The sequence below is a fragment of the Oryzias latipes genome, chromosome 7 (genome assembly GCF_053564925.1).
Source record: "Oryzias latipes strain Hd-rR chromosome 7, Olatipes_Hd-rR_3.1".
NCBI lineage: Eukaryota > Metazoa > Chordata > Actinopteri > Beloniformes > Adrianichthyidae > Oryzias > Oryzias latipes.
This window is the reverse complement of record NC_136243.1, coordinates 33,283,858-33,309,007: the sequence shown is the minus strand read 5'-3', so window position 1 is coordinate 33,309,007 and position 25,150 is coordinate 33,283,858. Positions and strand designations below refer to the sequence as shown.

Here is a 25,150-nt window from a genome sequence, read left to right as displayed (position 1 = left end):
GTTTGTTTGTCTGCATATGTACATACAAAAATGTGTGTCCCTGCATGTATTTGTGTGTGTGTGTGTAGGTGTGTGTCTGCATGTGTGCGTGCATGTGGGTGTGTGTGAGTCTGTAGAAAGTGGTGGGGAGTGGAAGTTGGTGGCTTCTGTGCAGAACCCCAAACCACCCGGTTTCCCTTCCGGTCCCTTGAAGTTCATTTGTTTTCCTCCGTTCAGGAGCTGGTTTGTGAAACAGTCACCAGGCTGAGGTTGTCAGGGAGGAAGAGGCTGACCACCATGTTGTGCGCTCGGTCGCACTTCCAGTAAAATCTGCCTCAGTGTTTAAGCATGACAGAAACAAAAGAAATGCAACTGTTCTCTTCTACTGCTTTTAGTCCTCATTTATGAAAAAGAAAAAGTTTTTTTCTAGAATATTTGTGTAAAAAAAGAAAGCATCTAGTTTGTCGGTTTTCGAAAAGTTACATAATGTTTTAGAGTCAGACTCTGTGTCCATCTGGATGAAGACCATAAACACGCCAAACTTTGGGTTCTTGAGCCCTTTCAGCCACAAAGACCCGACACAGAGAGCTTCAGCTCAGGGTAACATTTATGAGCCAAACTCTAACACACCTCTGACTCTGAAGAAACCACAGAACCAAACACTTTTTTTTAAGTTCAGGTCAAATGTGTGGCTATAAATATTAGCTCGAGTCCACCAAGGACTTCACAGGGACCTGGCTAGGTTAGAGGAAGGTTAGACTGCAGACATTTCCACTCAGTTTCATTGTTTTTCCCCACAATGTTGCATGTAAATAACCTTCAGGGATTCTGTCTGCCTCTGCTCATCATTCTCATCCTTTTCTGTGGATCTTCAGGAGCTTCAATTTATCAACAAAAAGGTGAGAACTGTTCCCTATTTCATTCACGTGACCGTCTGTCCGGTCAGCCCTCTTTGTACATTCATCCACCTGGACCGGCAGGTTCAGGGGCGTCGGTCCCGCAAACATGGTCTGAAACATCTCTGCGATCTTTCTCAGGTGTTTGTTCGTACAAAGAAAAGTTCTACAAACCCGGAGAGTCTTTCCGGCGAGGCTGCGACAAATGTTTCTGCCACCACTTTGGGTTTTACTGCACTGCGTGAGTTGGAATTCACCTCAGAGCTTTTATCAGGGAGCTGTCTTTTTTGTACGTTTGACTTTGCTTTCTTCCTCCCCTGCAGGCCAATGAAACCGACCTCGTGGCCTAAGAAGTGTCATCGGATCAGAACCAACTGCGGTTACACTGTTGTTTATAAGGAGAACCCTCTCAAGGAGTGTCGCGCCTACAGCTGGATAGGATAAAGAGACGGGACTCCAGAAAAAAACCATACATAAATGGAAACACCACGTTCTTGATATTAATTTGAGCAGAAATAATGTATCTGTAAATATTTTCTCCTTTGTTCACCATAGATTCTTTTCAGAAATATTCACAATATATTATTTTTCTGTTGATTATGCTCAGTACTGGGTTACAGGACGACTAAAGTTTGTTTTTGTTGATTATTTTGGTTTGAAAAGTTCATTTTTTATCTTCCTTTAACGCAAACATTTAGAAACTTTAAAAAGTGCAAGAACTACAGACATTTAATATTTTATATCAAATAAGCCCAGACATTTTACGAGGTTAAATAACCGTCTCGGCTCACGGTTCAGTGATAACAACTGCTGGAGCTGCAGGAATTCCCGCTTGGTCAGCACTCAAGACGCCATGCGAGGTCACACTCCCCCTCCAGTGAAATGTGGCGTGGAAAAACAATGCTTGAATTGGGTTCGTCTTTGATTCTTGGTTGAATATCAAAGTCTTTATGTTTTGTCTCACTATACAGTTTGCCTCACAGGCAGCATGAACTCCTGAAAACAGATTAAAAAGTTGTTTGGACACTATTTAAGGGTGTGTTTAGACTGGGAAAAACATTTCTTCCGAACAGAGTTAGCTTAATTTGGTCCAAATTGACTCCTTAACCTTTGGTTTTTATTCAGACTGTCGTTTAGTGGACTTTCCTGTTCCGGACTTAAGCTTGTAAACAAACCTCCTAGATGTCGTTTTAATGAGCCCGCATTTATCCAACCACATGTCAAAGAGTTGCTGTGTCTCATCGTTGTGGTGTTATGACATTGTTTTCAGAGAATTCTATTAGGGACTACAAGGTAGCTTTTAGGACGACGTCACAGCGGCGCCGGCCGTGTGCCGCGTAAAAACAAATAGAAAAGCAAGAAAGAAGCGTTTTAAAGTTAAAATGAATGTTCTCACAAGTGAGGAGTTGGATCCGTTTTACTCTTTGATGAGATGACAATTTTTGCTTGTTCGGCACATCGGGTGCCCACCGGCTACAGTGGCCATTTTGGTTCACCCAAAGGACGGATTGTATTCAGACGAGAATCACCGAAGATCAGACCAAACCAGGACCAGAGAGCGGTTCCTGGTCACGGGTGAATTTAGACTGAAAATGTGTTCCAAACTATCAGGGGAAACGAATTCTAGTTCACTTTAGCCAACCAAATGTGTGTTACTGAAAATCCATAAATTACGCCGTAAATGTTAAAAAAATGACCTCAGACATCTCACAGCTGAGGCTCTGTGCCCTTCAGGGGGCGCTGTTCTTTATCGGTGAAGTACCCTAAAAATATTGAATAAGACTATAGAATATTTCAGATCTACATGTTCAAATGTGGGCGTGGTCGACCTCATGACCCCGAGGTCCGTCCACCCTGATGATGCTATAGTCCGGGTGAATTTTTTTATTCTGATTGGCTGCTGGGTGTGCATTAAAAAGGAATAATCCAAACTGATGATTTAAAAAAGAAGTCCCGGTCACCTAGCCTAAATGTTCTGTATCACTGCGCCGGCTTTTTTAAAACAAACGTTATCTTCATCATCTGGACAAAAACAAGCGGGAAGAGGTGAACTTTCTCTCTGAACTGATGCTTTATTTAAGCCATCGTGACCATCAGCATATAATAATAATGCACACTTCGTCGGCCTTTAACCCTTATTTAAGGCTGTTCTCCCCTCCGTCAGCTCCACGTCTGGATGTGGAGGTCTGAATAAAAAGTTCTGCTCTGTTAGATGGAGTTGCAGTTTAAGGAAATCATTCATAAATGGGATTAATCTGATTTGAATCAGATTACTTCAGGATTAAAAACATAAAAACTGCTTTGGTTTTTTAAACTTGTTTCCTAAACTAATTTTCAACTTTAACGAACAGTAAACGAATGAAGCGTTTTGCAGTGGAACTTGGCAGCATCAAGCTCATCCCAGCATGACGGCATTTGGTTTTAATAAGGACCCAAAGGTTTGACATTCATGTTTCATGAGTAAAAAGGAGCTGCAAGAGCAAAAGCTGAAAGTGCTCGGGGCGCTCTGCCGGATTAGCTGATCTGATTCTGTGTCTGAGGCTAAAAGCCAGATGACATCCTCGGGAATTCCCTCCCTATGAAAATTTAAAGATGCCCCGAAACCGCAGAGGTCTGGCTGATGAAAGCATCTGACAGTGAGGTACCCAGGGCCTTTCTGGGGCTAACAGGAGGTCAACCATGCATGTTGGAGGCACTGTGCCGCCGTGGCTCTCCTCTCTGGGTGATAATCCAGCATACGACTAAGAAAGTCTGAGAATCCAGAAGCTCCCTGAAGCAGGAAGTGGTATTTCTCCACCAAAACATCGTAAAGGCTCCAGAACCTGAGTGGACCGACACGGAGAAGATCACCTGCAACACAAGAACGGGACTGTCATGTGACAAAAAAACAAAACAAAGAAGGTTAAACGGATTAGAGACTCACCTCTGAGGCTGAAATAATCTGCAGAATATTTACCAGAGAAGGCAACAACTGGAGGGATTTTACCCAGCAACCCCACAATCTGAGCGATGTGGTCTGCAGGGAGGGATGCAGAGGGTCAGCAGTGGCAGCAGTGTAATCAGACTTTGCTGCAGTACACCCACCTTCCTCCAGGGAGACGGCTTCGCCGGCTTTGGGCCGGAACAGGGAGTCTCCGGTGACCAGCTCGAAGGCCTGGGAGACGTCAGAGGAACGTTCAGAATCTACGCCGCGAGAACTTTGAACTCGAACCGGAGAGTTCAAACTCTGTCATTACAGCGCTTTAAGGGCATCGCAAAAACACATAATCTCACCTCTCATTTCCCCCTCTATTAGAATTTATGAAAGATCTTTTGTTTTTGATTATTTGTAAAAATTCAAAGAAATAAAGAAATTTTAAAAATGAATATTAAAGAACAACAAGTTTGAAAGTCAACATACATTTATTTATTTATCATTTTTAGAGAGATTTAGCTCAAATGTGTCATTTTACTTTGTGATTATTTTGGTCAAGAAATAATGGACAATTGAAATGCAGTAAAGATGTTTGGTGGAAAACCTACCTCTAGATATAAACTCTTTTTCTTTGGTAAAACATGCATGTTAAAAGACATGTTAAATTTCCAGAGCAATATACCTAAACGTGAAAGTTTTTAGTTCATTTTAATATTTCATTTAGTCTCAAAATACCTGACAGCATATATATTTGTTAGAAATCTTGAATAATTCTAGTAGTTCTGTTCTATTGACAGATATTTTTAAATGATAAATATGTAAAAACATTGACAGTTATGTTTTTGTAGAGCGGGTACATTTTTCATTCTGAAAAATGGAGATGAGGTAATGACTTTTCAAAGTAAAAGGAGTGGAAAACACTGACGTCGTTTCAAAACAGACCAGATTTTAAATCTAAGGGCTGCATTCTATCAGGCAGGAACTCTTAAACAGTATAAAATTCAAAAAGGCCTTAAATATTTACAATTTAAGCTAAAGTAAGCTAAAATTATTAACTCTGTAAAACAGCTGGGGATTAAAGAAAATTCTGCCTGTTGAAACAAATGAGAACTAAACTAAAGGTCTCGTTAGTTTTTATTTAATCACAGATTTTTTTCCTTATTTTTCAGTCCTGGAGCCGTTAATCAACGCTAGAAACATTAGCTTGAAATTGATGAGAAAAGAAGATTTCAATAGAATCTTCTTTAAATTAAAAAGGCAATCATCAGATCAGAATATTGGGGGAAACACAAAGAAAAAATCAGTTTTTCTTCTTCTCACCATGCAGGCTACGCTCCAGATGTCGGCAGGCGGGCCGCACTCAGAACCCAGCAGGACCTCCAGGGAGCGATACTGCCGGGTCTGGATCTCCTCACAGAAATGTTTGTACTGGTCCAGAGAAACAGGCAGAAATGTCTGCATAAAACATTTGACTCAAGAGGGAAAAGAAGAATTTAGATTTGGGAATTAGCTCAGGGATCTTCTCGTAGATTGTCACCAGTCCTTGACGTGAAATCTATTGCTGCCAGAATCTATTTTTTGATTCCAAATGTGTAAAAAGAAGAAAAAAGCCTTTTCAGACAAAAAAATATGGGATTTTTTTCTAAATGGATGTAGGACAAAGTAGAAAATTGGTCATTTTACCTGTGATTTTATATCATCCATGTTATGAGTGAATTCATATCAATCCAGTGTTCTGTTTATTTTCCACAGCATTCCTGTTCTTTTGCCTCATAATAAAACCCCTTTTTTTTGGTTTTACCATTAATACATTTCTCTTAGCCCTTGTGCTAACCTATGGGGTCCAGATGACCCTTCCATTGAGGTGTTCTCCCTACCATGACAAAGGTGGATAAAGGTGGAAAGATTTCATGTAATCCATGGACACCAGTGAAGATCACAAATCATTGAAGAAAGAAGGGTAAACACACTGTCTAGTGGGTCTAGATGACCCAACCCCAATGTTAAAGTGCCTAGGACAGCACAAGGGTTACAGATACAAGAGAAAGATGAAGAGGCGAGACAGTGAAGCAGATGGAATCTGAGAGTTCTAGTCTTAACAGTCGCCGTCTACTGACTTAACGAGCTTAAATATGGGTTATATTCAAATGCAGCAACAACAAAAAAATAAGTTATCAATATAAAAGCGCTTTCAATGTTATTGGAATAGAAGGACTAAAAAACTCACAAACACTTATTGAATGGTTTGAAAATGCCATTAGAAGGAAAAAGGTCCAATACGGCAGAGGAATCGTGACCTTTGCTGAAATTTTTCAAGAGTTTAAAGCTTTTACCATTTATTTTCAATGAATTTAAAAAATAAAGAGAAAAAAACAAAGAGAAGCAGAAAAGAAGCACCAGCTGAGCACTTTAAAGGTCAGACTGGTTGAGTCAGCCGAACGTGCAAAAAAGTCCAAACGAGTCGGAAAAGTCCCCAAGATGGAGAAAAGGGATGCTCTGTGTCCTCTTACATCCCAGAATACCCTGAAGAGGGTTTATCCTCAACCTGGATGAGAAAATCTTCCAGGATGTGGCGGGAATACTCACCACCCAGCAGGAACTCCCCAGGTCAGCAATCTTCACCGTTACCTCCTTTAAGCTGCGGGAGGCGAACTGCTCCTTTTCTAGGAGAAACAAACAGGAGATCACTTGTCTTTAAGACTTTTCTCACAAATCAGAAATAAAAAGGTTCATGAACGTTCATGTGTTGTTTCGTCAACATGTGTTGACCTTTTGTTTGCCCTTCCATCTGTGTGCATTACTGGTTACCATGGTGACAGCAGCTAAAATAGCAAAGAAACTTCCGTGTGAGGCTCTCCTGTGTATGGGGGAAGAGAACCTGTGGTTCTGGCCTTCATCTCGGCTGATAAGCGGCAGAGGCTGCTGCTCCCTGCTGGTGACGGGAGGGACTGCGGCTGCAGGCACAGCAGGATGTTCTCGGGTTTGATGTCCGTGTGGATGATTTTGCAGCGAGCGTGCAGATGGTCGAGGCCCCGCAGAACCTGCAGAGAAACACAACAGTGGAGGCGGGGGTTGGTACGGGGTGCTCAGGTGTTTCTGACTGTTGGCATTAGCAGGATGGAGTTCAAGGTTGTGGAACAGGATGCAGAAGGAATCAGCTGCCCTGAGTTCCAGAACTTCCATTAGTTCTTTCCTTGCAGCTGGGGAAAGGTCACGCGAGAAGCCTGACCTGATTTATTGCAGAAATGATGTATGCGGAGCTTTAACTCATCTGCCGTGCGACCCACCTGAGAGAGGATCTGTTTGACCCACGGCCGCGGGAGTCCCGGATTCCCACAACACAACTGCCAGCTTCTCAGATCGGGTCCCAGCAGCTCCAGAACCAGACATATGTCTGATCAGCAGGAGTCAAGGTCATGTTCCCTAACTTGCCTGCCAGCAACTCCTCATCAGACCACAGCAAGGAGACTTTTTGCAAGGAAAGGCAGTTCCTAAAAGGAATACGGACCCCGTTGACCCCAACGACCTTGAACTCATCCGCCAGCTGCACGATGGCGGGGTGACGAGTCGCAGGACCGCTGGCCCGGGGAGGAACATTAGAGAGGTGAGAAGAAGGGAGGAAAAAACCAGGAAGAAGGAGGTTGTGCTTTAGTGTTTGCATGTTAAAAGGAGAGAAAGGGGGAGAAATGGGGTCAAGGAGCTGCAAAGAAAACTGTGGCATTTGCAGAAAGTGTGAGGTCAAGGAGGGGAGGCAGCAGCCGCTTACACATCGCAGCAGAGCCGTCTCATCCTGTCCCGCCTGGGAGAAGCCAGCTCCGCTCTTCAGCACCTTCACGGCCACACGCTGACCCGACCTGCCAACGCCAACTCTGATCAGGGCTTCTGCACGCTCCAGGGCGGCGTCCAGCATGTGCTGAGCATCCTAAGCCGCCATCATGTGGAAGAGCCAACCCGAGCCACAGAATTCCCTTTGTCTGTTTCACTCCATCAGCGAAGTAAAGACTCCAGTTTGAGCCAAGATTTCCTCCATTTAAAGAGGGTAACCCCATAACTTCCTGTCTGGTTAGAAAGAAAAGTAAATGGAGCCAGCAGGTGGCTGGTTACACATGTAAATAAGTTTTAACAGCTTCCAGTTATAAAAGACCCACTCTGATGAAAAAGAGTGGAGTTTTTCTGATTATGAAGAACATTTATAAAGAAAATGAATCATAAAACTGCATTTTCTGAGTATTTCTTTATTCAAATCATGAAGCAGTTTGTAGTTATGTACAAACTACAATCGATGGGGGACAAGCCCCCTCCCTGCAGCATTCTGATGCATCTACCTATAGACAAATAGATCCAAGAACGTCTTTGTTGGAATCTGGATCCTAACTGTACGTCTGCATAGCTCCGTTACTGCTCGCCAGAGCTGAAGGCCTCTTGTGTTGGAAAGCTTTTACTACAACACTAAGGGGTTATGCAAATTAAGGAAAAAGCTGCTAATTTGAGTAGGTCATGATTTTAAACTCCAACCCCCAAAGATCACAGCCCAACCACAGCTCCACCCCTTCCCCCCAAACACTACACTACCGGCCATCCACTAATAGGCGGCTGTGCTGCAGCGGTAGGGCGCTCGACCTCCGATCGGAAGACTGCGGGTTCGATTCTCGATTTGCCCGCCCATGTGTCGAAGTGTCATTGGGCAAGACACTGAACCCTACCTTGCCTCTGGTGGAAGTGCTTGTCAGCGGAGCCGCCATCAGTGTGTGAACGGTTTGTGACTGTAAAGCGCCGCGGTGCCCTCCCCACCTTGCAGAAAAGAGGGTGAGCCCCAGCAGGCCCCGGCAAGGTGGCCCCCAGGCCTGTCCCATGCACTCACACACATTCTTCTGGTTGACCCCCGGTGGGGGTATCTGTGTGTAGATACCTGAGATCGCTGCAGAGCCACACAGTGGAGAAGAAACCCCAGCCGAGCTTCGACACCACCCGGTATCTTCTGTTGAAGGTGTCACCGATCCGGACAGGATGGTACCCTCCTGCAGAGACCGGAAGCGATTTAGTGGATGTCAGAGTCCAGTCCTGTGGCAGTAGAGGGGGTCAGAGTTTCTCACAGTTCATCCTAAACTCAAAGAGCATAACTGCTTTTCCTCCAAGCTCAGATCCAGTTCCAGCATCTGTTTCTTTCAGAAGCCTTCAGCCCTGAGCTATCATTCAGATTTCTGATGGATTCATTTGGTTTTTCTACCTTTACAGACTTCACAGCATGAAAGTATCAAACTTCAGACCATTCTCCTGAAGCGTCTTTTGTCTGTTGGTGGTCTTCTTTCCACAACAATACTCTCGGGGGTCTTCAGAGTCCCGGATCTCCAATGGGTCAGGATGCTCGTGGTTTCCGAGAGCCCTGAAAAGAACAGCCGCTCCATCTTCAGCCCTACAAATCGTACAGGAGGCCGCTTGAATCATCGATTAATCATCAAATGAAATCATTACTTATTCAAGGTAAAATAAAAATGTAACTAAGGCTTTTAACTTTTTTCTATCATAAATGATCTAAGATACATTTCTTTAACCCTTGTGCTATCTTAGATGACCCCCCCCCACCCTTCCATTGACGTGTTCTCCCTACCATGACAAAGGTGGATAAAGGTGGAAAGATTTCATGTAATCCATGGACACCAGTGAAGATCACAAATCATTGAAGAAAAAAGGTTCAGAGCACTGTCTAGTGGGTCTAGATGACCCAACTCCCAATGTTAAAGTGCCTAGGATAGAACAAGGGTTACATGTGATATCAGACAATAGCATACCTCATGCTAATTCATTTAGCCCTCTCTGCCTCTTTAGATCTTCCTCAGGGTCTTCAGCCCTCTTCACATCTCTAAGCTCTTGTTTACACACCTTCTCCATCACCTTCTTTACTGATTTATATTATTTTATTTATTTCAAACACAAAATGTTTAATATAGAAAGATAAAACAAAGCAGTGTGCTTGAAAAGGAGTGGTTAGAAAAGAAAAAATCTTGATCCCACCCATTTTTACAACATCTTATGTTGTGCATATTTCTCTTTACATCCTCACTAATCATCATGCAAAGCTTGCAGAAATAACTAAATGTCTTTTACCTCGATCCTCTGTGAGGACTTCACTGGATCATCTGCAGATTTGCTCTGTTCAAAATCTGCTTTGTGTTTGCACAACCTGCTTGCTTTTCTCTTTTACCTGCCATCTTTAGGCAATGATCTTTGAGGACCACCAGGCTGCACAATCAAGTCTGCAGCAGATCCAAATGATGCTGAACCTCCATTTTTTCAATCCTGCACACTCCAAGGTTCAAATCCCTGAGGTTCCTGAGAGCCGACGTTCGTCTTACGGAGCCTCTGAACCTGAACTCTCCACTCAGCTCAACTCTCCATCACAACTGTTTTGATTAAACTTGTTCAACTTCACCACGTGTAACAACAAAAATCAGTTCAAAACAACAAGACGTCTTTTAAAAATGTGCCAGCATCTCCTGAAAATAACTTCTCGACCAAACTCCCCCCGCGTGTGGAAACTTGTCTTGGCTCAAAGGGCGTCGAAAATGACACCATTTCTGAGCCTGCTGCAAATCATGTCACTGTCGTCCTCACTGTCGCAACCGGAGACCTCTGCAGCCCAGCTGTCAGGGCTTCTGCTCCGGTGACGGCACGGCTGAAGAGGTCACGGCAGGCCCGAAAATAATGTTGACAGGCCGGCCTTTTTATTTCACATGTATATGGATCTCTGCAGGCCTAAAGAACAGCTGAGCATCGGCCGTTTTCTGCGTAATGCTACACAACAGCGATAAAAAGATCTCTCAGTGGCTGAAATGTCCTCAGCGTGCATTATTGGTGCTAAAAATAGCTGCCGACTTGCTGGACAAAAAAGGAGATGCTTTTATTTTGGGCGTTCATGCAAAAGTGCAAGGTCAGATAGGAGCTTTTGTTCTGATGGAAGAACAATGGCGTCTTGCTCCCAGTGTTTTATGCATCTCTGGCTACACAAAAAGGCATTTCATAAATCTTTCTGACAAAAAGCAAAGGTCTCCTACTCACTTCGGATGCTGCTGAGCTGATCTCTGAGCGGCGCTGGAGCCCCCCTGCATTGTCTTCTGCTCTCCACCTGCTGGATGTCAACTTTTCAGAAAAAAACCAAAAACAAAAAAAGCTTCAGCTGCAGCATCAAACACGTCTGATTCCTCCGTCGGGTTTTGGTCCCACAGTTTCTTCATCTGGTGGCATCCGAGGTGAGAAAGCCTCAGCAGTGGTCAGGGGCCCCGACGTGGCGCCAGCAGATGGTCGCAGCTCAGCTTTTCTACCTCTTTGAAGTCGCTCATCCAGCCCTTGTGAACAGGATCCCTGACCTCCAAGGCCGTTGTAACGGACGAGTGTTGGAACCGGAACCTCATTTGGGAGAATCTTACGGGAGCCTGAGTCTCTGCTCGCTGTTAGAGACACATAGCTGTTGACACCCCCCCATCTGTTGGGCTGATACGCCTCAGCAGAGGGGGCAGACGAGATGAAACAGTTGAAGGGTGTGGAATGAGACAGCACAGACCACCTGACCTTATGGTTACTTGAAAGTTATGGCGTGGCACCTCCTGTCGCAGATGTTTCGGGTTTTAATGTCGGATCAGGAGCGTCTCAGATTTGACTGATTCACATCAACTGCAGGAGAAAATCAAACCCAATTAACCGACTGAAATGATCAAAGGATAGAATGGATGTAATACCACAAACCTGATAAAAGTTGTCTAAAAAAGCAATCTGAGTGATTTTTAAAGCGCTCCTAGTCGTCTTTTGCCAAATAAAAGAAAAACCTGTTTTGTTTTCTAGGACATAGTTTCTGCGGAGCAGCAGGAGTTCGTCAGAAATTCTCCTCTGGATTGTGGGCGGGACTGTTGGTATGGATCAACCCCACCCCCCCTTCCCCTCACCGCTGATGAGAGCTCAGAGCAGGAAGCCTGCGGCCCACCCAGTGAATTTTTTGCCATCATTTTTCAAACAGCGTTGTTCCTTTTGCTCCTGATTCCCAACGATTTGAAGAAAGTCATACTCAGAAATACACATTTGAGCTAAATTTTCTTTACATGTGTCCTCCATCATCAGAAAAATGCTACATGTGTGATTTTTCCTGCGGATTATCAGTGAAATTCATGTTTGCTGTTTAGGAGCTGCAACACCAAAACAAAGACGGTCAGTGTGAGACATTTCTCTGGTCCAAGCTGCAGCTGGCTGTGTTTAGACTCCTCCCACAGGAGAGGCGAGCGCGTGTGGGGAGACGCATCAAAGCAGCACCTGCATGGATGTGGATCAGTGTGTTACTGGGATAAGCCATTGGAACAGGACCCGCTTCCTCTGCTGCTCCGTTAGGAAGCTGCTGAGTGAGACAGATGCAGAGCAATGGCGCTGCGCTGGTGATGAAGGCGCTGTGCTGGTGATGAAGGCGCTGCTCAAATGACCAGATCCAGCAGAAGATCCAGGGAACAACAACCAGCCAGAATACAGACGCCGCACTGACAGGTGAAGAAATCCTTTCATTGCAGAAATGTTCTCAAAAAATGTGCAAAAATATAAGTTAACGTCCACTTGCAGTGGTTTTTTTTAAGGCACTCGGTTTTCTTCTCACAGTGCAAAAACAGGGTAATTGGTATCTCTAAAAGGTCTATAGGTGTGCACATGCGTGTAAGTGTGTGGCCCTGCGACAGACTGGTGAACCCCGCCTTCCCCAACAGTGGCTGGGAGGCTCCAGCAACCCCATGGCCCTGCAGGTAGATGGATAGATGGATGGAGAGGTGGGTGGATGGATGGTATCTTTATAATAGTCCAGATCAGCTTTTCTTGTTCTGTTGGATATTCAATTAAAAACAGTGTCTGCTTTTGAATCAACTTTTATTTGTCATGACTTTTGTCACCTTTAAATGTGACCATTGTGGGTTTTTGAAGTGGTCTAGGCCAGAGACTGCCACACGAATCACCTCTGTACCTTCATCTTTCAACTGGTGTGACCTTTGAGTGACCTTCTCAGCCAACATGGCTATCACAGTGCAGGGGATGGACCATAGGAACAATCTTTTTCAGCTGACCCCAGCAAAAAATCATGTCTGTCTGGATACTTCCTTCCTTGGAGACCAGGCCTTTTAGGAAGCCACATCCACTTTGTAGAGAAAATATCTACAAATGTGGAGTCATTTTCAGGTCAATGGCTGAAGGACATTTAGGGTACGTGTCATCGATTGCTCGTTACCCCCCCTAGTCTTCACCTATTGCAGGGGTCAGCAACCAGCGGCTCCGGAGCCGCATGCCGCTCTTTCCTCCCTGTGCTGCGGCTCTCTATGGTTTGGTAAAATAACGATCACGTCCTCAGATTGTCGTGGTGCCTTTAACACCGTTGGGCAGTGCCAGCGGCCAGGAGGAAAGAGAGCAGCGTGAGAACGCGGAGGGGGCGTGTCTGCAGCTGTGAACGCCGACCAAAGTCCTTTTTAGGATGGAAAGTTCTTCTAAAAAGACAGTCAGTGGTGATCACGTAGGGGGCACATGAACGCCCCCCCAAAGCCTTTTTCCCCCTAGACTAAAACCACCATTTCCACGTAAAATGTATTACATTTGCATTAGAGCGCTCCCACTCTGCTGTCACCTTACTGCTATGATGACCGTATGTTGCACTGTCTGTCCAGAACACGCTGGAGGGAGGGGGGGTTTGCATGCCGGGGAAAAGAACTAGGAGCTGCAGGTGTGAACAGGTAGAGAGGCGGGGGCGGGGCTTAGACTCACTGCTTATGATTCCAGACAAACTAACAGCTTCTTCCTAATAACAATAGTTGTCATCCTTAAAATAATATACTTTATTGGGTTTACTGGATTTAAAAAAAAAATTTGAAAGGAGTCTGCATCAAAGTGAATTTGTTTCCATCTTCTCATTCATCTTATCTTTGGTGTCGGACAGACAGAAAAGTCTGTTCAAGGTTGTGGAAAATGGACAAAAGATCAAAGGAAACATCACGCTCATAAAGGATTAAAATAAATACTTAAATAAATATCCTGATAGCATTTTGAATCAATACAAATATCGCAAAATGAACTACCACGATATATTGGCGAAACGATTTTTTCCAACACCCGTAGTGTTGTGGCTCCCTGTGCTTTCGTTTCTGTGGGAAACTGATCCAAACGGCTCTTTGACTGGTAAACGTTACCGACCCCTGACCTATTGACTTGGCAAAGCTGCAGTCCCCGCACTCTAAAAGTTTGAAAACACTTTCACCAACATTTCATCAAAACTCAAAGGAAGCTCAAAGCTGCCGGCATCGCGGCCTTTGACAGGTGAACTTTTGTAGAAGCTCACTCCACGCAACTTTGGCAGTTTAAAAGATGGGGGCGTTTTCCCAGGGTCAAAGGTCAGGCAAACTCACGTAAAACCTGGAGACGATTTGTATCGAACTTTGATAACAGTTAAAGTAGTCCAATACGTGTCTGGCGCTAAAGGGTGAAAGAAGTCTTTTTCACTGAAGTTTGTGAAGAGTTTTCATGCCTGACATGAGGATCAAAAGTAACCCGACATCCATTTACATGCTTTTCCTGCTCTGTGGGCTGGAGTTATTATTAGCATTTTTTGGATAATGTATGATCAAACTTTACCAAAAAAGTTGGTTTTTTTCCCATTCCTCTCATCGTAAACTTTTTCTCCACTGACCTTTAAAAAGCACAGTACAGGTTTGGTGTAAACAATGGTGAAAACCTGTTTTAAATTATGAAAAGACAAAACATTTAGTTGCTGATGACAATCTGGATGTCGCATTGGTTGAACTTCCTGCTTCCTGATGAAAAACAAAAGGTCTAAGGTCACCACAGTTCATGGAGCGCTTTATTGCATCACAGTAAGCTGCTGTTAGGCTCATCCTATCCGTTAGACGACGCTACAGTTTACCAGGAACAGCGTTTATCTACAGAGCAAACAGACGTGCAAGCATCCTATGTGCGACGGCAAAAAATAGAAAGTCATTAATGTACAAGTTACGCAAGACATCTGCGAATCTTCCAACAATATTTAAAATGTCAAACATGAAAAGTCAAAAAAACTGTGATTAAAAAAATGTTGAAGTGGAAATAGAAAGAAAATGTAACTCTGACCAACAGGGGGCGCTGGAACAAAACAACCAATAGTCTCTGATCAAATAAATAAACAATAAATTAAAATTGCAAAACAATCAAAAGAAGCTCCAGTGTGGCGTTTTAGAGCAGCAGCTACATTTCAGTTAACGGTGAGGAGGTTTTTTTGTGCTTCAGAGCGAATATGAAAAATAAAAAAACGGTAAAAGTCGACAAAAACATTTGTAAAAAAGCACAAATATAAGAAATGTGTCACATCTTTTCCTTTGTAATCAGGTGTTTCCGTCCACCCACACCTGATAAAAACTGGGACGGATATTAATGAATCTGATCTCAAAGAGGTTCTGATTATTGTTTTGGGTAAATATGTGGGGGAAAAACAGGAAGTTTATTCAAAGATAAGCAAAGACGATTCACGTCAGCTGTAGTCACCATCAGAGGAAAGGAGACTTTTAGATCAACGTAAACAAGAATGCAAGTAAGACAGAAGCAGGTTTGTGCGAGTCTGTAAGACTTCAAAGTCCATGACTGTCCACGCTAAAGCCCAAACACTGAGGATGGACGTTTGGAATCACGGCAGGAATGCTCTGCTCCGGTTTTAGTCTGGAAATCCATCTCAACAGGAAAAGCCAACTTTCTTCACGCTGAAGAACGGAACATGAGGGATCCAACCATCTCCTCGGGTCTTCCCTCAGTCTGTGAAGCAGACAGAAATCCCAGTTTTTTTTTTTCCTCCGTCGCTCCTAGGATGAAGTCAAGAGAGCGTCCTCTGCTGGGGGACAGTTCTCCGAACTGGGGGACAGAGCTCTGAGGGTCATAGGTCGGTCACCTTGTTTTCCACAGCGGCAGCGATCTGCTGGAGCCGGTAACCCAGCTGCATCTTCTGAGCCGTGCAGTCCTCCTCCAGAGCCGTGATGATCTGAAAGGAGGACGGCGGTGACGCCATTGAGGAAAGAAGGAAACGTGACTGTGTGTAAAGAAAAAAAAATCCCACTTTCCAAAACATTTCCATGTTTCCGGAATCAGCTGCAGGAATCTTCTACTGCCCGAACAGAATGAGACACAGAAGAGGAAGAACACTTTCTCTGCACAAATCATTGTCTTTTTTGTTGACATAACTTTTCTGCTCTCAGAATCGTTGCTTTCACGCTGTCACTAACTTAAAACAGCTGTTTTTGTAACCGTCTTTGTACCGTTTGGACACCAAAGTGAAGTTTTGTCACAGGTTTGGTGACGTCAATGAGAGCGAGCTTTAAGCGGCGTTCACACCCAATGCAATTCGTGGGTGGAGTCTAAAACCAAGACGAAGGAGAGTCTGAACTAAAATAAAAAAGCTCCTCTAATTTTATTCTTATTTTTTCCTCCTTATACTAATGTTGGACAGCAAGTTGTCAAACTGGGTCCTAGTGAGACAGAAGTATGGTGAAAGTGGCCGTCATTCGGAGCAGCAGATGGCGAGGCTCACCGAACCGGGAGAGTCTCTGAATGATCTCAAGAACCCAGACGTGATTACCGATGCTTATGTAGAGCTCTTCAAAATAAAATACGTTCCATCTGCAAACTTAATCCATGTCTTTTATTCATTGCACATGAGATATAGAAATGCATGCATGCTTCCGTGTGGCGGTGAGGCAGAAGATTTTTGACGGTAGCTCCTCCTACGCGCGTCTGGAGTGTCAAGTTTCTGAACGTTTTTGGACAGACAGCGAATTTGACGCATGTCCAAACGAAGGCGGAGATATTTTCTGACAAGCGAATCGTGTTTGGTGTGAAAGCAGCATTAGAGACACTTCAGAATAATAGCAATGATAAAAGGATAATAAGAAATTAAAATAACCCTCTTAATGTTTTTATTAGTCTGACAGTGGAAGAAATGCAGGATTATTTAAAGAAAACAAACTTTGACTGTAAACTTGACTTTCCTGGACCCAAAGTAGACGTCTTTATTTATTCCTGAAGATAGTCACAACTCTGTCCTTTCAAAATAAAGCTGTTCCAGCTTTTTGTTTTTTTTTTTGAAAATGTTTGTATTTTTCAGGGGTCAGCAGACGTAAAGTACCCCAGCCTTTTGGGGTTCATTCACCTTGTTGGGTCGCCGTAAGAAGCGTAGATGATGCAAAAATCCCCACTACCAGCAGCTCAGTGGTCTGGCGGCCTGAGACTGAAAGGTTTTGGGTTCAAATCCACGGTGGGGCCAAACAAGACTAATATTACTACGATATTCAGATATAGAGATCAAAGGTGTAATGACTGATGGGACTCAGTGTCTGAATTGTTAACTGACGTCTTAAGTTCTTCTGTTATCAGACACGGTTAAGAAGTCAATTTACATTTGTTTTTTGTTTTTTAATGAGCTTGTGTGGATTTCATTACTGCTTCTGTTATTTTGATTTTGATTTTATATGAATTGGTTTATTTCAAGCAATCAAATAGAAATAATACACAAAAGCAATACAATCATCAGTTATACATTCATACAATAACTAATCAAACTTAGGATAATTAGACATATTAATAAATATTGCTTGAAAGGGAGTGGAAGGAAGTGAACTTATATAATCCCACCCCGTTATACTGTAACCATTTTATTACATGATTTATCAATATCCGGTTCATAACTTTTATCAGACAGAATTAAAAATCTTGAAGTATCAATAAAGCACATGACAAAGATGAATTACTTAATTATTATGTAAAAAATAACTTTAAAAAAAATCAACATGGCAATGAAGTATCCAAAATATATGCAAATTATGTTACTTATAAAAGTCATTAATATGATTAAAAATAATACTATATCAGTAAAATAGACATAACACTGTTTCAGAAATGTTCATAGCAAAATTTGATCAAGTATCAAAAGTTAAAAATATATGCAAAATTATGTTAAACACTGACCTGATCGTAGTATTTGTTGATGTACTTGTAGAGTTCGTTTAGCGCCACAAGGCAGTTGACCTCCGGTGCGTAATTCTGTTTCGGGAGAAAAAGAAAGTAAAACGTTTTTGTCTGACTTCTGGGTATTTATCCCAGCCGAGTACGGTGGCGGAGCGGCTTACACGAGAGAGCTCCGCCAGAGCCGAGTTCATCTCCTGATCGCTGGCAGAGATGGTCTGACGGATGTCGGTGTAGTACCTGGAGACACAGGGGAAGGGCTTCAAAAAACTACAAAGTCGCAATTCAGTTTCCTCCAAACCCAAATTCTGTTTCATCTTCATCTGTGCATCATTTCATAACCTTTAAGGGAGAACATAGGAAAGATTACAGCCTGATACTATTTTATCAAATGCAAGAGAAACTGCAAACATTTTTAGTTTGATTCACACCAAAAGAAAAGTTGGAAAGTATGAAAACTAAAGCAACATTTTCCTACACATGATGTGCTTTAGGGTTAAGACACTGGAAGTAGATGAAAAAAAACAGTTAAGACAAAGAAAATACAAGGTTAGTCTAAAATTTAAGTCACGAGCAGCAATGTATGGCCTGCAGGAGCTACCCGCCCCCATTGCCCCTTTTTGACCCTCCCTCACTGGCTGAGCGACTGCTAACCGCCCCCCACCCTGTTCTGAACCCCTTGTGACAAATTCATTAAAAGACTAAACACATTTTTCAAAATAGCGGTTTTCCTGTTGGTTTCATCTCCATAGCAACCATGTTGTCTTTTTGGTCACCTGGGGGTGAAGAACAGGAATAAGTAATTTTTTTTTTTTTTTTAAAGTGTGGTTTTTGAAGAATCGGCTAAAGTATATTATTTGCATTTCCATGGCAACAGAGGTGTTTTGGTAACCACGCCCAAATTCCTAATATATTCCTATTATATCATTTTGTTTAGCTTCATGTATTACATTTTTACGATTAGCTGGTTAAAAATGTGCAAACAACAGGGGAACGCCACTTTTGCTAGCTCGCTATGCTAAAAACACCCTTAAAAATCTTTTGAGAAACTTTTAAACCACAGTATCTTTCCAATGATCCTGAAGGAGTTAGGAGGCGACTGAAATTCCCTAGAGGAGTTGAAATTTGTATCCAGGGATTTTTTTTTATTGGAGATGGCAGCTTCTTTCCGAGGTCAAAGATCAACAAAACTTTCATTGTCTTCTTTTCCGACACTCTGGGGAAATGTGAAAGTCGCCAAATTTCACACATTGCCACAACATGACCGCTAAGCCATAGGTCATGTGGCCATCCCATAGTACTCTTAAAGCTTCCTTTGGATATCCCTGATATACGAGTTGTGGTCCTTCAGTCCAGGACTGCTGCAGCACATTTTAGAGTAAAAAACTAAAAACAAAACTCATTCAAATGATTTATTGTTTTGTTCATTTTCTCTGTCGTTTGTGTTTTCTATGAAAAACTGAAAACAAGCCAATGCTCGTGAGTTTAGGGGCTGGAAGAGTTGGTGGCGAGTCCTGTACCCACCCACCCCCCACCCCACCCCAGGCAGAGTTCAAGCATCTGATCTAAACGTTTTCATTTCTGATAAACGAGGAATTTGTTTGTAAAGACTAAAAAAAACAGAAGGGTTTTCTGCCTCATCGGGGCAGACGGCGCCGCTTAACGTGCAGCTGACGGTGGCGAGTGCAGCCGTCTGCTCACAGACTATCCATGCGTGGAAGCCCGCCGGCCTCCGTCTACCTTCTGTCTGTCGCTAGCAGATGTCCTCTCCTCGCTCAATCCCCCCCTCTCCACAGAGTTTCTATGCTGAGGTCACCGTGGCGACTGGCTGCCGTTTTCTTACCTCTCCACCATCTGTTTGTAGCGTGGGATGTCTCTGGCGTACAGCAACTTGTTGATGGGAGAATCCTGTTGGAGGAGGAAGCGAGAAGCAGGTAGTGAGAACCCGGAACGTGACGTAGATTCGCTGTGGCGCGGCCGCGGCTCTGCGGCGCTGAGCTCACCCGGCCCAGCTTGTGGTCGGCGATGGTGCAGGAGTCCATAAACGTCTGCGCGATGACGGACAGGACGGCGTCCACGTGGTCCGACGTCTGCACGTCAAAGATGAACTGAGGGTTCTTCAGGATGTTGATCCAGAACCGCAGGGGTAAACTGAGGAGGAGAGGGTCTGGATTTTACTGCTTAAACGTTTTAAGGAGTAAGTATACAACTTTATTCTTGGAAAATGTTGACTTTTTTCTCATAATTTTACAGCTTTATTCATATATGTTTGTTTCTTTTTCTTCCTGTGAGCTGCTGTTACCTGTTGGTCTTCCAGATGTGGATGGTCTCCGCGTCCGTGATGCCGTGCTGCTGAGCCTGCTCGTCCAACAGGTCAAAAAAGTATTTGACGGCCAGCGGCACGGGGCGGCTGGTGCTGAGGATGGCGGTGAACAGGTCGTCCACGAACTTCTGCAGCGTTCCCTGAGAGCAACCACACAAAAAAACAACAAAAAAAAACGTTTGAGTTGTAGGGCCTGTTGCCATGGCAACGCAAAAAGCCAGGTTCGGCTGTGGCTTTTGAGAGTTTACGATGGAAAACTCAGGTTGCGCCGCTTTAAACAGGGACCTGTTTACACACAAGGCTTTCGAAATCCCACAGCAGAGGCATTCCTGCTTCACACACAATATCCTAATGGAAGGCACCATGCATTATGGGTAACGCACTTCCAAATCCCACAGGCGCTTTATGAGCAGCGATCAGCCCCACAGATTAAGTAGACGGTTTTCCCCTCCGTTTAAAGTGCTCCTTCCAAACAGATGCTCAGGAGGAAGTGACACGCTCTGCGCCTCAGCTGCAGCCATGCGGAAACTTTCATGTGCTCAAACGCGCTGCAGCACTTTACAGGTAACTGCGTTTAAGAGTCTGCTTTCTAAGTGGATAGGTCACGGGAAATAATATTTTACACATTTTAGATCATGCAGATGCACCTTAAAGACTTTTTTTATTTTTTATTAAAAGCGCGATTGATATTCAGATCATCGGTCGAAATGTTGAAGAAACACAACAGTTTAAATAGCAAAAGCAAAAAAAGTTTGACCTCCCGTCCAGGGCAAACTGGGGGCAAAAGAGGAATCTCACATCCACTATCATTGTAAAAGTCAGAGTTTATTTGAAATCTGTGGTCAGAACCTTTCTTCTAATGTTTATTGTTTTATTATCTAAACCCTCGACTCTTTTTATCCTCCCTTCACTCACCTCTTTTGTGTACGCAGAGGTGGGCGGAGCAAATTCAGGTCAATATTCCCTTTCAGCCTTTATTTTTATTTTCTAACCAGTTCTGTCCAGCAGCTAAGCAAACAGAGCTGAGGGGTTCCTGTGTAATACACATGTTACTGTGGGGGTTTCTTACAGCACCTCCTGACACTTGAGGTGTATATTTAGATAAATCCTTCTTGTATTTGAGGCTAAACTTTGTTTTTATAACATTCGTGTGCATTCCTGTGTGGACCGAGCAGAAGAGAGAGGGAGGGAGGGTAAAAAAAACCTTAACCTTCATTTCTGCACCAATCTCTGTGTATCTTCCATTGACCGTATATGAGAACTGGACTGAGTGATTCCTCGCTCCTCGCATTGCAAACAGGAAGTACCTGCTGGCTCCAAAAGCCTTCTTTAGAGAACTAAACAGCTGTTGTTTATCAGAATAACCATTCTTGCTCTGTTACCTTTTTTTAACAAGTTCTTGATAAACCTACCGTATTTTCCGGACTATAAGTCGCACCGGAGTATAAGTCGCACCAGCCCAAAAATGCATTATAAAGTAGAAAAAAACACAGATAAGTCGCACTGGACTATGAGTCGCATTTTAACTTTCACAACCTTATATGACACAATCATAGCAGACTGTTTATCTAATAATTTCACAGTAATTTTTTCTCAAACTTATTTATTTATGCCTTTCATGAAGCATCATTGGCCAACTAACACTCTGTTTTCATCCTGTATTTGTAGAAACAGTTTTCACTTTTATTGCATTTCTGAATCTATGAAATCATTGGAAAATAGAATATTATGTTGTTAGCCTTCAAGATCTTACTGTAAAAAAAGGTTTGCTGATTCTCTAAATCACTTAACATCCTCTTAACACTTAACATACCTCATACATCAAATTGACCCAGAAACATCATCTCTGTTCCCCACAAATGAACATAACAAGAGGGTTAACAATGTATTTATTTCAATTTATTTCTAATATAAGTCGCTGCGGAGTATAAGTCGCACCCCTTGCCAAACTATGAAAAAAAGTGCGACTTATAGTCCGGAAAATACGGTATTTTTTTTTTTTGTTGATTTTTTCTGTAGTGTAAATTATTCCAATTATAAACTGACTAATCAGGTGCCTTAATAAAAATAGGTGGAGCCTACTGGCCCCCACGTAGAACGTTTAAAACCTTTGATTGACAGGTTGGCGTCCATATAGGAAAAACAGGCAGCTGAATAAACTTAATTTGGTTGGAGGAGTAAGTAAGGCCATTTCTATGCAGGGCGTCCCCCTCAGTCCAGTTCTCAGATACAGTCTGTGGCCGTGTTTTTCAACCTTTGTTGAGCCACTGCACACTTTCTCCTTGACAAAAATCCCGCGGCTCACCAGCATCCAAAAATTAAAAAAGGAGAAACTTGAAGCCTGTATTGATCTAGAGTCCCTCTGCAATCTTATGTGCATTTTTGTGATAATTGTGGCAGAAAAAGTTGCAGCTGTTTTATCTGAAAGTTGTAATAAAAGTTAAGTTTGTAATCAGTAATAATTTTTAACTAAATTGTTTGAATTTTTACCCTGGTAGTTGTCTTTTCCTCCAGTTTATTAACATGCAAATTTATGTAACCTCACAAAAAAACAAATATATTCTTTCTAAATAGTGATTTATTTATTTTGTCAATGTTGGTGCAAAAGCAGCTGGAATTTTTGAACAATTATATGACCACAACATGTTTGATACATTTTACACAAAAAGACTAACATTATATTCATGTTTTCTGTAGCTACACAAAAAGTGAACATGTTGAAGTTTTATTAGTTTGTCTTTTGTCTTAAACGAAAATTAAGTTTTTGGAAAACTTTAACAAAAATGTTTTATTTCTTTTTAGACGATTAAATTGTTTGAATTTAGTTTCATTGTGTCTGTTGGCCACTTCACCTTAATCCTGTTTCTTAAATGTTGTCATTACTTCTTAAATTGAACATCTAAAATAATCCAGATGTTATCAGAAAAGTGTTTCAGTTAGAAAGATGACTTCGACCAAACTCTGGGATGTTTGGCTGTTCATAAACACAAATCTGGAAGGAGAACGAAACTGTTGACGTCTGATTTCATCAAGAAGATTTGTGTTCGTTGTGGTTTCAAGACGTTTAACGGGAAACACTCATTGTACGCTGAGACGCTGACACTTTAACCTGATGCATCATGGGAGATGTAGTGCAGAAACTCACACCGATGCCAGAAAGACTTTCTTCTCTGAGCTTCATTGTTTTGTTCACTTGTTCCACGGTCTGATACCGGATTCTGTGGAAAGCTACACCGCTAAAGACGAACTTTAGCTGGTATCTTTGTTGGAACTGAGAGACTTTATGAGGAGAATCGGAACAAGGAAGTGAAGACTTTAACCACTTCTGATTGGTCAGACTGAATACGTTTGATTAAGCCTCCAAGAATGATTGGTGGAGACAGTTAAAGGGGCGGGACTTTTCCAAAAAACAGAGCTGAAGCTGCGGCTAAATCGCGGTACCGTGTGACCAAAATGTCTTTAATGGAATCAAATAGACACAAAGAAAAAAGGATTTTTTGATCTTTCATATTCCTAACCTCTCAGTGTTTTATCAGGGTTTGTTTGGATGAACACAGAGCTGATATCCTGGAGATGGGAAAATGTTTTTAGAACACGGAATGGGTCATTTCCCACGGCACACTGGTTGAAAAACACTGGTCTATGGTACCTTCCTGACTCAATAAGGTGATTTTTGGTTTGGAAAGTTCCCAGCAAAGACTGTTTTACTGTTCTGAGCCGTTTCACATGTTTACAGTCAAAATCCAGGATGCGGGTGGGTTTTTTTTACCTTCATGGAGAGCAGACGGGTCAGGTAGATCTCCGGGATGGCCTTGGCTCTCTCCCCGCCGCGCTCCCTCATGCTGCCTCTCCTGTGTTTCTGCATCTCAGGCTCCTCGCCGGCTTTCACAAGATGCCACAGTCGCACGCCTCCTTCATCCCCGTCGTCCAGCATGGGGGTCTCTGATGGGGGGGGGGGTGTTTGGGCAGAGTCATCTATTGTTCCTTATGAACATTTTTATCATAAAACAACTCGATTGGAATGGACCAGGTGTGTTAAAGTTCACAAACTTCAACCATCGCAGGTTTTAGTCGTATTTGGGAAAAGATTCCCAGTGAAACGCTGACCTCTACTGGCCATTCTATGTATGCAAACTTTTCTAAATTAAAAGAAAAGAAAAAAGGAATTATGAGTCTAAATATGAGAATCCACTTAGATGCAGTTTTATTCTAGATGCAGGGGGGGGGGGGGGGGGGGGGTTTGCAGGTTAGGTTTCAGGTTATGTACCTTGCTCAAAGGTACTTTAGTAGGTATGGATAATAGAGGATCCCATCATTGCAGTCGGTACAAATCAAACTGAGAACCTTCTGCACACATTCTGCCTTTGATAACATCTGATTCAGAATTTTCCTTTTGTTTCTTTAGAAATAAATCGCTGAAACCCTCTTTGGATTCTATTTTCATTTAACGGTTAGCCTCTTCCTTTGTGTTATTATTATTGTCTGTTTTACGTGTTTTTCTGCCTTCTTTTCCTTAAGTGTTACTACTAGTCTCCATTTCCTGTCTTTTCCTAAGGTATTTCTGCATTTTTCACAATGGTTCAGATCTTTCCCCGTCACTAGGATTCCTTCTGCGTATGTCAGTGAAACATTCAGGAGTTAAACGGACGGCTGTGGCCGTGAATTCCTGGGACTCACTTTCTCCAGGCATGTAATCGTGGCTGTCATGGAGGAGGTGCTTGTTGTTCCTGGAGACCAGGGCCACCGTGGCTCCATCGGGGACCTGCATGCATCATTTCACAGGCTGCTTCAGAACTCTGCTGCTCCCGTCCCACTGACGGGAACTCCGGTGATGGTGGGAGCCCCACTGACCTTGTAGTGCTGCAGCGTGTTGAGGCGCTTCCAAGAACCTTGCAGTACGGATGTCAGGTCTTCATCTGACAGGATCAGGTGGCCTGCGACCCCTGCCCGCCACTCTGGAGGTCAAAGCATTTCTGTGACACCAACTCCAAAACAAAATAATTAAATGTCATCTTCAGACGCCACGACGTCATT

At 43.0% G+C, this 25,150-nt stretch overlaps 2 protein-coding genes and 1 long non-coding RNA gene across 15 annotated transcripts in view; 1 reads left to right on the top strand and 2 right to left on the bottom strand.

The window, feature by feature from the left end:
• Positions 1-716: 716 nt before the first annotated feature.
• LOC144993843 (uncharacterized) lies at positions 717-1,366 on the top strand. The gene is made up of 3 exons (XR_013657105.1): positions 717-878; positions 1,017-1,116; positions 1,199-1,366. It is a non-coding gene; the product is annotated as an uncharacterized LOC144993843 (long non-coding RNA).
• A 1,561-nt stretch (positions 1,367-2,927) lies between these two features.
• Positions 2,928-11,305, bottom strand: si:ch211-220i18.4 (SRSF protein kinase 3). 5 transcript variants are annotated; one of them, XM_011476716.4, is made up of 12 exons: positions 10,846-11,305; positions 9,057-9,202; positions 8,699-8,807; positions 7,556-7,643; positions 7,294-7,435; positions 7,077-7,183; positions 6,668-6,830; positions 6,376-6,452; positions 5,110-5,217; positions 3,960-4,029; positions 3,799-3,891; positions 2,928-3,725 (listed from the first exon to the last, which is right to left on the bottom strand). In XM_011476716.4, the coding sequence occupies exons 1-12, from the start codon at positions 10,893-10,895 to the stop codon at positions 3,538-3,540; spliced, it is 1,341 nt and encodes a 446-aa protein (XP_011475018.1). In that variant the 5' UTR covers positions 10,896-11,305; the 3' UTR covers positions 2,928-3,537. The 5 variants fall into 5 exon arrangements, with proteins under 5 accessions (XP_011475018.1, XP_011475019.1, XP_078805744.1 ...); XM_011476717.4 differs by having other exon boundaries at positions 7,294-7,372; XM_078949618.1 differs by having other exon boundaries at positions 8,699-8,808; positions 9,100-9,202; positions 10,846-11,269.
• A 3,321-nt stretch (positions 11,306-14,626) lies between these two features.
• LOC101162124 (plexin-B1) overlaps positions 14,627-25,150 on the bottom strand; it is a 112,425-nt gene continuing 101,901 nt past the window's right edge. For 8 of the 9 annotated variants that reach the window (XM_011476720.4, XM_078949617.1, XM_011476718.4 and 5 more), the window contains 10 exons: positions 24,968-25,071; positions 24,794-24,878; positions 23,886-24,058; positions 20,096-20,256; positions 19,797-19,944; positions 19,637-19,701; positions 17,958-18,033; positions 17,797-17,871; positions 15,728-15,817; positions 14,627-15,594 (listed from right to left, as the gene is read on the bottom strand). In XM_011476720.4, the coding sequence (XP_011475022.2) occupies positions 15,538-15,594; positions 15,728-15,817; positions 17,797-17,871; positions 17,958-18,033; positions 19,637-19,701; positions 19,797-19,944; positions 20,096-20,256; positions 23,886-24,058; positions 24,794-24,878; positions 24,968-25,071 (1,034 nt within the window). In that variant the 3' untranslated portion in view covers positions 14,627-15,537. Of the gene's footprint in view, positions 15,818-17,796; positions 17,872-17,957; positions 18,034-19,636; positions 19,702-19,796; positions 19,945-20,095; positions 20,257-23,885; positions 24,059-24,793; positions 24,879-24,967; positions 25,072-25,150 lie in introns of all 9 variants that reach the window. The other variant, XM_078949615.1, reaches the window with a different exon arrangement.